Here is an 18,844-nt window from a genome sequence, read left to right as displayed (position 1 = left end):
ATTTTTCTTCAAGAACACTACTTACAATACTATTACAAGTGGTCCGTATTTCCGGGGGGGGGGGGTAATTTTTTTCGTTACTTTACGTAAAAATTACAAAGGGGATCCGGACCCCACTCCACTCCCCTTGATCCGTGCATACTTGTACTATGAAAGTATCAATTTGTCGAGTAAATTTGGCCGGTGAAAATTCTTTATTGGTTCCCCTTTTGATGAAAAAAAATTAAAGATCTAAGCAATATGAAAATGCGGAAAAAATATCAATATCGGTCCAAGTAATAAATTACATTCGGGGAACTTCGATTAAACTCGCTATTTTCCGTTCTATGAACATACGGACTCATCCGAAGTATGACACATCGACTCGAGATGGATCAGCTCGAATAAACGCGTGACAGTTGTTTTAATTTAAAAAAAAAATGGTCAGCATACAGTAGTTACAATATTCTGAAATACTAAATTTAAAATATTTCAGTAGCTGAAGTGAAAATCGTTATTATCGTCAGCTGGCAACTGGAGCAGATTCTACTTTCATTTTCACCTTTCGGGACCGAGAGAAAAAAAAGTCGTTCATCTGGTCATCGTTATTTCTAATAATGATTAGACATTTTTAAATTATATTTTGGAAATATATCTTCATTATATATCTATTAACGTGCATTCGTCGGAGCTGGAGAAAGTTTGCAAAACAGACAATTACGAAATGATCGGAAATCATTGAATGTGATCCTGTGACTGGTTATGTAACTATTTCTGTACTGTGTTTTTGCAAAATATCAGTTTAACTTTGTAAAACAAAGATGGAAGACGATAGGCCACTTCTTTCGGGAAAAAATGATGAAGGTTTGCCATACAATTATTACTATGTATGGCTGTAACAATGGCAACAATGTCATATGTTTACATTTTTACAAGTTTGTGTGTTGAGTTAAAATTAAAACCATATTAAGAAGAGAGGTTTAAAATTTTATGGCAAAAATTTTATGTCACATTTTTTATGCCCCGTAATCGAGGATTATATAATTCTGGGGCATATAGTTTTTGCCCTGTCCATCCATCTGTCTAGCTGTTTGTCCTCTAAAACTTGTATACCCATAACTTTTGATTTGTTGGAGCTATATGACTTTCATATTTCAGAGGTGAACAAGGCTGTAACTAGGCCCAAATTTTTAGTGAGGCAAGGGGGGCACTTGAATCGCAAGCTGGTCCAGGGTAGAGTCCTAATGGAGGTTCTCGGGGAAGGGAGTTGGAGCTAAGTTCCCAAAACCTGGGTTTTTAGCAATTTAAAGATTTAAATTATTTGAAAGTGTTCATGTTTTGAAATATTTTTCAAATACATTCTAAACTATAATGAAGCACCTGGTGAAAAGATCAATTTACAGAAATTGAAACAAAATAAAACTATTTCACTTTCCAAAACACGCTAAAATTTTAGTGATGCAATTTGCCTCACTTGCATCAATGGTAGTTATGGCCTTAGTGTATTTCTTGTGACAAGTATTTTCTTTGGAACAGTCATTACCATCATATTTGACCTCTTGACCTTGGAGTTCAGGGGCTGACAAATCCCATTGCCCGACGCCTGGGACTAGTGAATTTTTGGTTAGGCAAGGGAATTTTTATTAACCACTTGCCCAAGGGCAAGTGACTTTTTCAAGGAAAAAAATTATAAGTCTTAGTTTTAAGTGGAAATGGGCAATTGTAATAAATAAATCATTTTTTGTCTTCCTATTTTCATAGTTTATGGTGGGGCAAGTAAAAATTCAGGTAGGGCAAGTGAATTTTGACCATGTACTCGCCCATGGGCAAATACTTGAAAAATCTATTTGTCAGCCCCTGGAGTTCGACTCATTTTTGCAAAATTTTACGAAACTTTAATTAAGGCTATAACTTTTGAACAGTTAGTACTAGGCATTCATACTTCACATGTGTATTCCTTGTGACGTGACCTTTCCTTGGGTATAATTTTTTTTTACCTTGACCTTGGAGTTTGATCCAACTTTTAAAACTTTAACCTTGGCCAACAGTTAGTACTAGGGCTTTCATATTTCACAGATGTATTCCTTGTGACAAGATGTCCCCTAGAATACCAACAATTTTGACCTTGACCTTGGAGTTTGACCTACGGGTACTTTTGAAAAACATTAACCTTGGCCATAACTTTTGTAGAGCTTTCATATTTCACAGGTATATTCTTTGTGAAAGACCTTTCCGTGGGTGCTATTAATTTTGACCACTTGACCTTGACGTTTGACTTACTATAGAAAAACTTTAACCTTCGACATAACTTTTCAATGGTTGGTGCTAGGGCTTTCATATTATCACAGGTATATTTCTTGAGACAAAACATTTCTTTGGGTACCAACTGTTTTGATCTCTTAATTGATCTGGAGTTTGATTTGCATTTGAGAAACTTTAACCTTTGCCATAAGCTGCCATACAGGGGCATCAGTGTTTCAGAAACATATCTTGTTCTTTATTTTATTACGTCTTGGAATATTGTCATGTAAGAAATTGACTCCATCTCGCCATCTTAGCTAACTTAGTAATTGCATGCAACAAAGTCATCTTAAGCATGCAGCTATGAAATGAATACTGGTACCCTAGTATAAATTTTTCCAGCATAATACTTGCATCCTTTTCATTGTGTTCTCTGTTATATTTGTAATATTTATGTTTCACATAAAGTTTCATGAAATAAGCTATGTTTAATATCTAGACTGGGATTGTAACCCAGACTTTTCACAATGCTGGTGCATTCAAAAGTGTCAGGTAGCCTACCCCTGTACATGTAACACTCTTTCCCCCTTTTTTCTTGAGGTTGCCCCTGAAAACATCACTTAGACCTTTTCAAAATACTAGTACCCTTGGGGATTGTAGTTGGGAGCCAAATGTAAGAAATGGGAATAAGTGTTTGGTGAATTAGTACTCGAGTCCTGGACCTTCCATTAATTGTGCTTGTGCTCTACCAGTAAGCTAACTACAGTCCCAATCTCAAGTGCATTGTTGGTGGAAAGAATGCAGCACAATACATACTTAAGGTTGCACTACAGAATGATTTTAGATATTTATATTTTGACAAAATTGCAATGCATGGGGAAAACAATAAACAGGGTTTGGCACAAAAATTTATTAGGCATTTTAGTCATACACTAGACCACTTAAATGTCTGGAGCACTATTTTTTACATTACTTCATTAATCTCATAAGCTTGGAACATCCAAGATCGATTCCCCTCCCCCAAGCAAAAAAATATTTATTAGCTCACCTGAGTTGAAAGCTCAAGTGTGGCTTTTCTGATAAACCATTTTCTGGCATCTGTCTCTCTAGCTGTCTGTCTGACCGTTCATTTGTAAACTTTTCACTTTTCCAGCTTTTTTTTTTCTTTAAATTACTGGGCCAATTTTAATATACACCATATACTAGATATAACAACATATTTTATAAGTAGAGTAGACACTTTTAACTTCCAGTGTAACATTGCCATGTATACATTTTAAAGATGACAGAACAGTTCCATATGTAAGTAACATCTCTGATTTTTAGATGGGGTCACGTGAACCCGTCTATTAATTTTATTGTCAGTCAAAGCCTGAAAACGGTAGTTGTACAAATTTTATTAGCCTTGGTCTACAGTACTAGTGTTCGTGTTAAACTCTGGTAGACATTCATGTGCTAAGCTGAACTTTGTATGTTCTAATAAGTGACTTGCATTTTGAATTTTTGGTTGTATTTTTAGAGAATTTTCTGTATGTTAGGCATCGGATGCGATACCATGTATGTCCTGAAATGTAGGCTGATTTTTTTTAAAATCATTAACTTTGAAAGAATGAAGATTCCTCAGGTGTCTCCCTGAGGAATTTTTAAAAAAATCGTTAAATTCTCTGAGGTCTCTTTCATGACATCGGACAATGACAATTTTGAGTGTTTGAATAAGGATAAATTGTCCGATCAAAATTTGGTTTGTTTGAAGTACAGTTAAAAGAAGTGAATTTTTGTCTAGAGATAAAACTATGACTTGGTTTACACTTTCTTGACTCCCAGATAATGTATTTACCTGTTTGGCTAATCTGCAAAAGTAATCCATGTGTCCACATTGTCATGAAAGGTCACCAATAGAATGAGTTCTGAGATGAAATAGAAAGATAGAACCATTTATAGGGGGAGGGGGGTTGTGATTTTGGGTTTCCAATGATATTAGGGGGGGTATAAACAATTTGGAAGAAGGATGCAATTGATTTGTTCATTTTTAACATTTAATTGACAAATTGCAGCTTCATAGGTCAAGTATAACTCTCCGCCTCACAGCTAAATTGATGAGGCTGTGTAAACATTTTTATCATTTAATCTTATCTTGCTTGCCTCACAAAAATAAAAATTTTAAGAATTATCTTTAATCAAAGTACTGAAAGTACTACTACGAGTTGATGGTATTGATTATCTAATGTTTAAATGAGTAGAGATCTCTAATCCATATTTGGATTATGTGATATTATGTGCAATGATGAAAACTATCACTTAATCTTTTCTTTTTGTTTTCTTTGAGAAATAAAATTGTATCATTTTATTTCCACCTTTTCTATCATGCATTTTTAATATATTTGTATTTTTTTAATATCTACTGGAATGTATAATAATTTATCACAAATCGAACCTTTAAATATAGAAAACAAATACAATGTAATACTAATTCAGGCGCGGATCCAGGATTTTTTTCGAGGGGTGGGGGAGGGGGGGGGGAGGTCCACCCCAGTGAAAAAAATTTCCAACCCAAAAATTTCTTGACAAGCAAAACAAAAAACAAAAAACAAAAACAAAAAAACAACAAACTAAAATCCATTTCCAAATCGTGAAAAACACCTATTTCGTGGTGGTGATGGTGGGGTCCACGTTTTCAAGGGGGGGGGGGGGTCCAATGTCTTTTTTTTTTGCTTCAGTATATACTTTTAGTAACTCTGTAAATTCCAGGGGGTCCCCCCCCCGGACCCCCTCTAGATCCGCGTATGTAATTAGTTTTGGGATTTTTTGTAAAATGATAATGTAGCTTGCATTTAAAGTAATTTGTATTTTTACAAAATATTAAAGGATACTACCATCATTGAAATGGTCACAGAGCACAGAATATCATCATTAAAACTACCGGGAACAGTTTTTGGGCACTCAATATCATTTGACAGAAATATTATATATCAAGTAACTAGAAATTTCACATAGGGAAAAATGGCACAACTGTTGTATAAAATCATATTACAGAACTAAAACAACTCCTAAATAGACAAAAACAAGAAAACGCTTTAAACACACATATCTCAAACTAATTGGCAAAACCTACAATAGTATTACAAGTAGGGAATTATTACTTGCAAATAGCGCAAATTGAATTATTTCATTAACATGCTCATTGAATATTTTCACTGCTTTCTTAAATTGAAAAACAATTTGACATTTTCAACGCATGTCAATATATTCCAATTCTCGTGATTAAGCCAGGCTTAAAATTCATATCTTTTACTTTCATTTATATGTATATTACATAATTCAATTTTCTTGATTTAGTTACTATTGAAATTCAACTCTTTGTCTTTCAAAATTTACATGCACGTATTATAATTCAATTTTCTTGATTTAGCCACTCTTGATATTCAGCACCCTGTCTTTTATGATCATTGATATGCACAATGAATATTTTAATTATCTTGATTTAGCTACTCTTGAAATTCAACTTCTTGACTTTTAACTGAAATGAGCATTTTATATGTCATTTCGTTTGGTTTAGTCACTCTTGAAATAAATATAACAACTTGACTTTAATTGATATGCACATTTTATACATCATTTCTCTTGGTTTAGCCTTTCTTGAAATTCAACTACTTGACTTTCATTGATACATGTGTGCACATTTAATATTTCAATTCTTTCGGCTTTTCGACTGAAGACTTTAAATTCATCACAATGACATGATATTGACTATTTACATGATCTATCTACTCTTGAATTAATTTGATTTCTTGATCTCTTCACATTTATAAATATGCATTTCACATTTAATTTATCAACAACACCCGCTTAATTTTTTTTGTTTTCGTTTTTATTTATTGCCTTCACAGTACTAATTCACTTTATCACATGGTCAGCATCTGATAGCAAAACACAGCTGGGCATATTAAAGGAAACCACTTTCCAGTGTAGTGCCGACAATTAATGACAGGCGTAGTAAGTGACCATTGCTGTATTTAAAGCTTGCTGCGAAACAGATCTAGATTTTAGAAGACGGGAATTCTTAACACTGTTTTTAACAAGGAAAAAGAAATTGGAACACAAAGTTGTCCGCTGATGAAAAAATCTAACACTTTAAGCAATCGAAATCTTTTATTTCTTGCACAAGAAATAAGAACTATAATTTCAAATTTTTTTTTTTTCAACTGGTACAGCTCATTTCTTCCGTTTGAGATTAGTAATTGGTTTACTTCGATCTTCTTTACTGCAAACTCCTCGCTTTGTTTACAAACATAGGCAGTGTTCTCTGTGTTGAACGATTCATCACAAGCGCGGGCAAACTGTTCATTAGCATAACAGCGCAAGAATTTTAGTTTACTTATATACCACCAGCACGTCAATCTTGTAAAAATAACCTGGTTTGTACAATGTTCAATTTTGTGAATTTTCTTTAAAAGTCTGTTTTCAAAATACTTCTTATTATATAAACATTTATTGATTTATAAATCAAAGCTTTGTTTGCTCGACATGTCACTTTTGTTGACCGCTGTCCCTAACACTATTTTCTCTAGCGGATAGACAAAAATTCCATTAAAATCAATAATAAAATATATAAGTTTATATACACTTCAAAGCATATCAGGAAACATATTCTTGTTCTGTAGATTATGAAAATTGTAAATAAACCAATATTATACAAGAACCCGTACGCAAAGTACTCAAACGAAAATGTGATTAGTTTCGATACATTAGGGAATCCCTTACAAGTCACATAACATGAGTTGATACCATCAACTCGTAAAAATCACTTGCTTGAACAAATTTACTAGCAGAAAAGCATAATTTTGATGATTCCCAAACAAGTTCATGTGTAAAAAAAAAATCAGTTTTTGGATCATAATTGATTAAAAAGTGAATTTTTTTTTTCAGAATCTGACACAACAATGGAAAAAGAGCCAGGTATAATTTTTTGCTTTTATTTTAAAAGTTAATCAACACAGTTATACAAGGTTGTGTGATTATGTTGGTTTACATGTTGTTCGGTATGCGAGGTTACTAGCCCTTGTTTTTCTAAAGAACATTAATTTGACAACTACAAGAGATTAATTGTTTCTAGGTGTAGGGGACCTGCAGGTCAAATTGTCTTGTCCAGTATGTTTATGAAACAATGCTATGAAAGATGTTTTTATAACTATATAAACAAGCACAAGTGTTTGTAAACTGGATAAAAAAAATGGTTAAAAAATTCTATAATTTGGAACAAATGTCAGGTAATTATGATGATTTTTTATGACCTGAAAGAAAACAATTACTCCAATACTTAAATATTTTTTCTGAAGGTTTGTTTCATAACAATTAAGATTTGATACAGAATTATGTTTATTGCATAATATGGTATCTGCAATAACAAAGTTTGTTTTCTTAGAATTTATAATTCTTAGTTGAAATTTTCAAGATTTCTAGCTTCTACTAGAAAATTATTTATAATAACCAAATTAAAGAATCTGTATAAACCAATTGGTAAAAACTGACTAGATATTTAACATACAGTTGAACTTTGGTATCTCGAACATCAATGTTTCAAGTAACATGGATATGTTGAAGTGATTTTAAAGTCCCAAGTGCTTATTTATTAAGTATTTTACCCTAGATACCTCAAATCCTTGGATATCTTGAAGTATTTTCTCAGTCCCACCAAGTTCGAGATATTGAAGTTTTACTGTATTTATAATAGTTGAAGATGAGAAAGTACCTTTAGTTATCAAAATTAAAAGCTTGATCTAGACTTGCCAATTTATTAAGATTATAGAAAGGTCAAAATCAGAATTTTCCCTAGTCTTTTTCACTTTTACTGCTGTAAATCAAAGTTTAATTACATTTATTACATTTTCAACAGTGAAATACTGTGATTTATTTTATGGTGAATGATATTTTCACAGAGACTAAGGAGCAGGAGGGATTACCATGGTACCGAACTTTGACCCCATACAAGTTGTATGTCCTCTTCCTCCTGCTGCTGACCTACTTACTGAATCAGCTAGACAGATACATGCTGGCCATCACATCCAAGTCCATGGCTCAGGAAATTCATTTTGGGGACAAAGCCTGCATGAAGAACACATCTTTCTCTGACAATGCTTTTAAAGGGGTTAAATGTGGAGACATTTCTACTGAAGCTTTGTGAGTTTTGCATTTCTTAGACTTAGCAAATGTAAAAAACACATTGCAAACTCGGACTTCGAGAGAATAAGAGAAATTAATGTACACTAACCTGCAGAAGGATTTTAATTGTTTTTTTATATTCATGAAGTTTCTTATGACTTAACTATAATGTATTTTATGCCCTTTTAATTGAAGAATGGTTCAGTATATGGCTTTTAAATGGTCTTTCCACATCTGTAACCTATGTAGTAATTTTTTAACTGTACAAGGTAGAAAGGGCTTTATCTTTGGGCAAATGGAAGGTTAGGGTCAAGGCCCTCTGCCAGTTCAAGTTTACTGAGATACTTTGAAGCTCAAGTAAACCTTTTTACAACCACATGAATCTCAGTTATAACTGATTAACTGATGAATTATACAAAGCACTTTACATTTGGGCAAGAAAACGGTCAAGGCCAAAGCTTCATGACAGATTAATATCATATATCAATATCAAAAATGAAGTTGGACTATATATCACCATTAGGAAATTTGTTCCACATTTTCTCATCACCAACTGCCCCCCCCCCCCCCCCTTCCAAAAAATATGGAACAGTAACTTGATATGAGTTTCATTTGTAATGAAAACTTTATACATTATAATATTGCATAAAATTATATGGGATCTGATGTTGTCTTGTATTAAGTAATGCAAATATTTTTTTTTTTTTACAGGTGCCGAAATGCAACAAATAACCAAACACAGCATGTTTGTTACTATGACTATAATGGACAAGGAAATGAATACCAGATTGTAGCAGGACCTGCCTTCATAGTCATCTATACATTTGCCGGAATCTTCATTAGTTATGTGGCTGATAGATACAACAGAAAGGTGATGTTGGCTGTGTGTCTAATGTTTTGGTCAGTCATGACCCTGTTAACCGGATTTGTCAAGGAGTACTGGCAGCTGGTTATTCTTCGGTTTGGACTTGGATTCGGGTGCGTGAATGGTTCTTATATGATAAGGGTAAATTTCTCTGAAAATTTTAACAATTTTTGACTTACATTTTCAAAGAATTACAGTCACTACTGATGAATTTAAGTACTAATAAATCAATTTACCAAGTGGGAGACAAAGTGACATGAATACCATTCAAATGATAATTTATCTGTCTCTAAATTATTCTCTCTCCCAATGTAAACTCTGGACTGTTTACCATTGCAGAGAAGCTGGTTGTGGCCCCTTTGCTGTGTCCATTCTAACAGATTACTTCACCCCAGAAACAAGAGGATTTGCTCTTGGAATTTATAACTGGGGGATCTACTTTGGCTATAGCATGGCTTATGCTTTTGGAAATTTCATTTCTTTAGCAGACATCAATGGTCAAGTAAATGGAGTTTTAGATGACATATATTCATTTGCAATTGTCTGAGTATGGCTTTTTGCAAAGATAGACATACTCACTAGCATGTGGTATATCTCTCACTGATATTTCAGTTTTCTTTTTCAATTTAAAAAAAAATTACAGTAATTGAAGAACTTGACTGTTTCAGGGATGGAGATGGACCTTTATTCTGTCTGGTATACCTGGTATTGCTATAGGAGTACTTATGTTGCTAACTCTGAAGGAGCCAGAAAGAAAGAAGGAAAAAGTGGAACTCTCTGGCTCAGCGTGTAGTCGTCTCGGAATGACACTTAAACAATTCTGTAGTCCCTCATTAATACTCATCTGTTTAGCTGGATCCATTAGAAATGCTTGTAAGTATTTCTCTCATGTAGTATATTATTTAAATAAAATAAATTTATTTAAATTAATATTGAAAAAAGCTTAATTCTGATAAGTGGCTTTTGTTACCTATTCAATTTTAGCTCTGCTAGTTAGAGATCAAGAGAGCTTATGCATTGGTGTGGTGTTTGTTGTACATCTGTCTGTCTGTCTGTCTGTCCATCTGTAAACAATTTTTCAAAATGCTACTCCTAAACAATTTTTCAAAATGCTACTCCTCCTAACAGTTTTGGTCCAATTTCATTAAGACTGGGTACACAAGTAGACTATTCTAAGATACATAATTCTTTTAATTTTTTTTTATTTCAACAAACTTTGATGCCATGGTTACTAAAATTAGAAATTTCTTTGAAATTCATTTAAAATGCTACTCCTCCTGCAGTTTTGGTCCAATTTCAATAAGATTTGGTACACAAGTAAACTATACTAAAATTTCATAATGCTAAATTAGTTTTTGATCTTAACAAACATTGTTGCCTTGGTTACTAAAAATACAACTTTCTCAGATTTTTTTTTTCAAAACGCTACTTCTCATACAGTTATGGTCTAATTTCAATAAGACTTGATTCACAAGTAGACTTACTAAGATTTTTTGACAAACGCATAGTTTCCGAAAACCAAATATTTCTATCAGTCATTCGGACTGATGACTTAATGTGTCTTACCAGTCCAAAGCAAATTTTATCAGTCCGAATAAATTCTAGTATAATTCATGATGTAATTCAAAAGAATATGACATTGGTTAGAACTGGTCTGTTTCACCTGAAAGTATACTTTAAATATGCTGCAGAACATCAATGGCAACCTAGATAACTGGACCTTGAATGAACTCAGATTGAGTGTGTAAATGATTCTGCGGATTGTAACAACAACGATTGTGAGGCATTTCAATAGTTCAGAGTACAATTAATTAGAATAATATTAACTGAGTCTCGAGACAAGCCCACATCACAATTAAAATATGTCACACATATCAATAGTTTCAATTGGATATGCTCCAAAACAAGTTTGAAGAATACAAAAGGAGTTTCACTGAACATGAATTACTCATAACAAATCTTTTTGAGCTTGTATATATGTTTTTTATCCTAAATAGTAACTCATATAAAGACAAAAATTCAACTCATTTTCTCAACGTTTTTTCTTGCTTCGAATAGTTATTTACATGCCATGTTGACATTCGGAACTCTCTAGATTATTCGTAGTAGTGTAGATTAGAAATATCTGCCCATTTATTTTGCTACATTGCCAGAAAGTAACTTGCTAAAGGCTTTGAGATTACGAAGAAAAGACAAAACATAACAGGTACAACTTAAAAAAACAAAACAAGAACAATGGATTGTTAATGCAGAAAATTATCAGTCATTCGGACCGGTGTTACAGTGAATTGCATCGGACATTTCAATTTTCTATCGGTTTTCCCGGTAAGACCAATGGTTTTCAGAAACTCTGCAAACGGTGTTACCATGGTTACTGAAAATAAAAATGTCTTAAAATATTTTTGAAGTACTACTCCTCCTACAGTTTTTATTCTGATAAGGCTAAAAAAATTTAATATATGGTTTCTCAGGCACTGTTGTATCAGGTCAAACACTGCCGCATTGATTAATCATATTGACATATTGAAAAGGGAAATAACTCAGTTTTTTTATTTTTCAAGTTGAAAAGGAAAATTGAGTTATTACCCTTTTCATACATGCAGGAAATAGTTTTTTTTTTTAAATTATTTTCTTATTATACCGGGGTATATAAAACAATATTTTATGAATTAACTTTTCATATAAAATGTTTGGAATAACATTGTCTTAAGTTGAGGACATACTAAATCTAATGTAAGAGTACAGAAAAGTAAGAATCAGTTGATATCATCTTGTTGTTCCAGAGAAAAGAAATAAACCTGCTACATTGAATTTTGAAATTTTTGGCCTGAGAAACTAAAGATTAATTTTTTTGGCCTTAGACTTTTTACACAAGTAGTCTATACTAAGATACATATTTCTTTATGATAAGTGCATACCAGTAGAGCTACAGTATTCGCAGAGAATTCTTTTTTTTTTTTTATTTTTTTTTTTTTTAAAGTATTATGTTTATATTAATCGCACCTTTATTGATGTCTGACATAAATATAAAACCCTTTGAAATTTCATTCAGTAGTTTATCTTGATATTATGTTTTATCTCTTTCATCAGCAGGATATGTGTTTGCCTATAACACCCAGCCATACTTTACTAGTATCAATCGGAGTCCAGAGGAAATTGGGAAGTACCTGTCTTGGGTCCCCTTGGTTGGGGGAAGTGTGAGTGTCTTGTTGGGAGGGTTCATCTCAGACCGACTGGTCAGGAGGTTGGGGCTTTACTCCAGAATCCTTGTTATTGGGATTAGTTTGGTAAGCTCCGTTTCTGTCAACAATCTGACCAACTCCATACATTTAATTTTTCCAAACTGATGCATTCTTTTAAAAAGTTAAATTATTTTCTTTAAATTCTTTACCAAAATATATAAGTTTTAGATAAGTCTGTTTGAACATTGAATTAATATTAAGTAGTTTAAAAAAGTAAGTAAAGTTTGTATTTACATGTACAGTAAATCTTATTGTCACAGAAATTGATTTAATCATCTGTAGATCTTTTTTTTTCATTCTCCTTGTACTTTCCAGTTAATAGCAGCTCCATTTGCAGCAGGGACTTTGTACTTTGATCCTCCAGGGGCATATTTCTTCCAAATACCTACATATATATTTGGTAAACATTTAATGTTTTTGGGTTTATCATTCTTTTATATTCTAAATACACGTATAACATGAAATTTCTGCACTTGTTAAAAAAGAAAGCCACAAGATATTATATTTCTTTGTGATATATGATATACATGTATAGTTTTTATTACAATTTTACTCTTGGACTATTGGAATTTATGCACAATGGAAGGCCTAAATAATATTTGTAACACTAATTCATGAGGATTTATTGCAATGTGTAGCAAAAATTACTGACAATATAATATAATTACTAAAAATATAAAACAATATACATGTAAAAATAAGCTTTTTTCTCAAAATAGCTCAAAATTCTGTGGATTTTATCAACCAATTTAATTTATTGTCTGTCACTTCAATGTTTAGGTGAGATGTGGGTAGGGATCACATTAGCCGTGGTGGTGGAGCTCGTCCCTGGCGAGATAAAGACGACAGCTGTAGCCGCCTACCTCTTTATTATTAGTAACATTGGAGGAAATGCTAACACCCTGGTCCCTCCACTCACAAAATATTTTGAAAATAAGGATTATTCAAAGTCTGAAGCTTTAAGAGGTAAAAGAAAAATATGTCCTCCATATACAGATACAGTTGAACTTTGTTATCTTGATCATATATATGGAATATTATGGATATATGTTGAAGTGAGCAGTCCTCATTTTATTATTAGTATAAGTGTCAAGTTTCATTTCTCAAACACTTTGAAATCTAGAAGGTCTGTGACAGTTTTGCAATTTTGGGGATAAAAAAGCTCAACTGTATTTGACTAAAATCTCTTTTCACAATGTACCAGGCTTGTAAGTGATAAATCCCTAACCAGGATTTGCCTAGAAAAATAACACTTTGTTGGGTAGATGGTTTGTCTTTGTCAGTTTGCAGTTGGACCTCAATTATCTACCCAATCACAGAAATCACACAATTTACATGCTTTTATAACTTTTACTTTTCATCTCAATCAATGCATTAAATTTTGAAATTTCAACTGCAGTATAATGAACACAAGATAATTTCTGATCACAAATATTTCCTGAAAGAATGATTTAGACTGTTTTTTTTAATTGTTTTAAGACATTATATAAATTCTTGTATATTTTGCATGATTGTTGATGATATGCACGCTTACCTTTGACCTTTAACACTTGACCTTTCTTTCAGCTGCCCTGTATATCATGTATCCAGGTCCCTATGTGTATGGTGCTGTTGTATATCTTAGTTCATTGTGTGTCATCAAGAGAGATAAAAAGAAAACACAAAAGGAAATGGTCTACGAAGCTGACAAGTAGAGAGTAAGAAAGGCTTAATGTTCAGTTTTTGTTAAGAAGATATGTGCATAAATTCCCATTATTACGGTATAATGAAAATGGTAGACAATATTTTATGTGAGTTAGAGAAACATCTATTTCTGAGGTTTTTTCTTGCATATATTTTTGTTTTCACGAGGGAATAAATTAAAGACATGTCCTACTTTTGTATCATTGCATTATTTCCACATTTTTAGAGGTTTAATGTTTGCAATAATTTCTGTATCTTTGTCATTCCTACCAGATAGAAATGTCCCCTTTTTGCACACATTTAATAAGAACACTACCATCACAATTTTTTTCGCAAAGCATTGCACATTTTTTGTGTTTTGTATGTAAGGAATAGGAAATAATTATTGTTTGTTTGTTTTGTTTTTTTTTGTATTACTTTGGAATGTCTTAAATTTAAAATGTATTGTAAATCATTTTTTTTTGACAAAATCATTGATAGCAAATACGCTTTCTCATATAGTATACACTGCAATGTGTTCTTTCAGATACCCTGTATGCTCTGTATGCTGGACCTTTCGTGTTCTGTATCCCTGTGTATTTCTTGTCTATGTTTGTACTAAAGCGAGACTACAGGAAAGCCCAAGCCTCCAATTATGTGGAAATGGAGGTCAGCTGATGACAGTGTTAGTTTAGGATAAATTTCTACTTGTGTGTAATTGTGAAAAATGAAAGAAATGGTATCCAAGAAATGATTGTATATGTGTATTGATTGTGAAGGAATCTTTATATGCTTCATTGCTTGTTTTTACAATATTCTGGATGAAATTTAGAGAATAACTGTCTTCTTGTTTGTTATTTGTGACTGTTAATGCAACTGCAGTCATCAACTGAGTTTTACTGATTACTGATTTAACAGTTGCAAAACAAGTTTTACTGGCAATGCATCAGCAGGCGGAAATCATATCCTGTACATTCTGCTTACTTCTATGTGATTGTCACAAATGTTGTCCATGATTATGAACAAGGAACCTTTAGAAGTTCATACCTTATGTAAAAGTTTGTTGTAACATGAAATTGTGAATTTCATCCAAAGGCTACTGACTTGTCATCGAAGAATCCCGTACAACAAGTCATATCAAATACTGTCATGTTTTCCATGCAAGATAATTTACAATAGCCAAAATCAATGTCACTAGTATGAAGTATTTTGGTTTTGAAATAATTGTGCAGACCAGACATTTTTAACTGCTTAAGATAAAGTACCTTAATTACACTGACACAGCAGATGGGACAAGAGGGTTTTGAATTAATTTGGGGGCATATTATTTTACTACTTAGTAATGTATAGGTGACATTGCTTGAAAAGGATGCATTTGATTTGACAAGATCACAAAGTAAATACACATGTAGTAGATGTGGTTTTCTAGGCCTGTAGTTGGGATGGTCTTGCAGGAGTTATTGGTCCTTTCAAAAGTGTTCTATTATACTGTGAAATCATCATTGTTCGTGGGGGACCAATGTTCGTGGATTTCATGGGTCACCCTTACCCACAAATTTACATCCCTATGAATGTTTATTTTGTAAACATGTTGATTCATTTAATTAACCATATAAACTAGTAACCCACAATTATGTCGCCTCCAACAAGTAAAATTTTGCTTGGCCACAAACATTAACCCCCATGAGTTAAAATGATTACACAGTATGCCCAAAACCCCAGATACATGTATTTGTATTGGTAATTAAGATTTAAAAAAAGCTCCTGTAAGCTTCTTAGTGATCTGAGTATTTTTTTTCCTTGAAAAAATAAGATCATATGTAGTGCACAATTATATGTCAATCAGATAAATAATGATATAAAACTGATACAATTTATTCAGAAGTAACTTTTAGCATTGAGTGAATGGGGCATTAAATTAATATTTTGCTTGATAGGTATTTGGAACATTATTGGCATTGTGTTCTTTTTCTATACAAAGTATATTACATGGGATATGCTAAAAAAATTACTATATGTGCATTATTTGAAATGGTAAACTTTTCTATTAATTATAATGACAGTTTGTTTAAATGTATTGCTATTAAGATATGACTATACCTTAGAATATATTAACAAATAATGGATCAGTAGCCATAAGTAATAGCCAGGTGAGCCAAATGATCAAATGTACAGAAACAGTAAAATATGTTTATAGCAAGCACATATAATGAAAATTCATGCAACTTCAACCATCATAGCAATTGTTTTTGCCTGTTTTACTGTACATGTAATTAATAAATAAATTATTATAGACTATATTTGTCCAGACAACAAAAGGGTATGATGGAAATGTGTTGTTGAACCTGAGAGAGTAAATGAAGTATTTATAGACTCTACATTTATACAGATATTGTTATATAGTACATATATAAATAAATATACCTCTGAGTCTCTTTTATTGTGCTCAACTAGTGTAAGTGTAACCTTAATTTTATATCAAAGAACCACAAAAAAAAAAAAAAAAAAGATTTGATTTAATTGTTTCTGAAATTTGCACCATTAGATTATGTGAATGAGTTGTATATTTAAAATATATAATAAAGTACATATAATTATATTTTTGTACTTCTTCATCAATTTTGCAATAAATCCTTACTTTCAACTATTTTCTCTGTTTCTTTTAATGATATTTACTGAAACGCAAAAGAAACGCAACATCCTATTTTAGAGGGGAAAATTATATAAAGGATATAATTTTGTATCTAAAAAGTACGGATATCTTCAACTTTGTAAGTATCGACAATTTAACGGTTGAATGATTTTCATGCCATAACCGGAAGTTAAGTTTGAGCCCGCTGAACAGAAATAAAAAATTGCATGTTTAACAAAACATTTGACAAAAATATGGGGTTTTAAGGGTTTGTATCCATGGCCGTAGGAACCGGGGGGGGGGGCTGTGCCCCCCCCCCCCAATAATTTTGCGGATATATAGATTACTATAGAAAACATAGCTACTATATCCTTGTGCCCCCTCAATAAAAAATTTTGGTTGATAGTGCCCCCTCAATCAACTGAAAAATTGCTTCCTATGGGCCATCTGTTTATCATAAGTAATGCAGCAATACTCCGCAAAATAAATTCTTCTTTCATTTCCGGAAGAGATGCCAAGGCTTCCCAAAAATGACTTAAGTATGCATTTCAAATGCTCTAGCTGTAATCAGTTTTGAAAATCATTAGTTAAAAGGTTCAAATAGATTACCATTTGTTGCGTTTCTTTTGCGTTTCAGTATATATGACAATCACCGTTGAAAAATGTTCTACCCCTGAATGAGTCCACTGCATGTTCTTCACAAATTAATATGCAGTGTTCTTTTTTTGTTTTTTGTTTTGTTTTGTTTTTTTTTTTGACTGAAGAAGATCGTTGTTCTGATTCACTCATGTGGACATCATACCCCCCCCCCCCCCTTGTGTAGCATAAAATTATGTATGCATAATTTTTTAAAATGCATAAATGGCCAGCTAGGGCATATAGTCTTTGTCATGTCCATCTTACATCTTTCCATCCTTCCACAGCTCTGCCTATCACACGTTGACTTTAGCTCAGACTCAAAGAAACTATTTTTATCAGAACTCATATGCTGATAAATACTGGGGAGAGCTATTCAGCTGTGTCATCTTTTTTTTTTTTTTGGTCTTTCATTTGACCTTGACATCACTTTTCTTAAATTTGTGTGTTTAGCTAAGTTTCAAAGAAACTCAGATATTCAAGATATTTTTATCAAACTTCAGATGCTGATACATACTGATGAGAGCTAATCTTTGATCTTGATATTGCCTTTGACTTTGACCTCTCTTTTCTTAAATTTGATTTTATCTCAGTTTCAAATAAACTTTAAGATATTTTTTATCAAACGTTATAGATTATATGATACATATTGATGAGAGCTATATTTATCAACATTTTTTACCTTGTCCTTTCCTTTGACTTTGACCTTATATTTCTTTTATTTGTGTTTAGCTCATTTAAGATATTTTTATCAAACTTCAGCTGCTGATACACATTCGTGAGAGCTATCCAACTGCATCTTTTCTTTTACCTAGACCTTCCCTTTGACCCCACTTTTCTTTTTAAATTTGCTCTAAGAAACAAATTGAGATATTTTTCATTAAACTTCAAGCACTGATACATATTGATGAGAGCCATTTAACAGCATATTTTTTTTTGATCTTGACTTTATTTTTCTTAAATTTGTGTTATGTCAATTTAACAGAATCAATTTAAAATATTTTTATCAACTAGTGAATACATATTCTGATACGTATTGTAAGAAGTTATCAATTGTGTCCATTTTTTTTTTTTATCTTGCCCTTCCCTATGACCGGCGACTAAAAAAATTATTTGATGATAATATGTTTAAAACTCAATTTCAAATTAAGAAACTCATATTCAAAATATTTTCATCAAACTTCAATATTGTATAATAAACTAATTGATATTGTATAATATAATTAAAACTAATTATACTTGGGGGGGATTGGAATCAGCATGCCAGTTGTCTGTATGAATTGCAGCTTAAAACCAGTCTGACATTAGATCTACATTAAGCTTCGTTTAATGAGGGGATCTAAGTTAAATTTGTTCAAATATCTGCATGCATTCCAGAATGTCTGGCCATTCATGCCCTCCTCCAAGCTGGGGAGATTATTACAATGT

General features: G+C 32.3%; 1 protein-coding gene across 1 annotated transcript; it reads left to right on the top strand.

Moving 5' to 3' along the window:
* Positions 1-586: 586 nt before the first annotated feature.
* On the top strand, positions 587-16,694 carry LOC133179024 (MFS-type efflux pump MSMEG_3705-like). The gene is made up of 11 exons (XM_061313703.1): positions 587-843; positions 7,147-7,176; positions 8,157-8,397; positions 9,091-9,357; positions 9,584-9,746; positions 9,913-10,117; positions 12,335-12,531; positions 12,802-12,886; positions 13,267-13,452; positions 14,053-14,183; positions 14,696-16,694. The coding sequence occupies exons 1-10, from the start codon at positions 801-803 to the stop codon at positions 14,178-14,180; spliced, it is 1,545 nt and encodes a 514-aa protein (XP_061169687.1). The 5' UTR covers positions 587-800; the 3' UTR covers positions 14,181-14,183; positions 14,696-16,694.
* Positions 16,695-18,844: the final 2,150 nt, after the last annotated feature.

This window comes from Saccostrea echinata, unplaced genomic scaffold, assembly GCF_033153115.1.
Source record: "Saccostrea echinata isolate AGI-Se365-2 ecotype Australia unplaced genomic scaffold, CSIRO_AGI_Sech_v1 ptg000004l, whole genome shotgun sequence".
In the NCBI taxonomy this organism is placed as follows: Eukaryota; Metazoa; Mollusca; class Bivalvia; order Ostreida; family Ostreidae; genus Saccostrea; species Saccostrea echinata.
The sequence above is the reverse complement of the archived record's forward strand: the minus strand, read 5'-3'. Positions and strand labels throughout refer to the sequence as shown.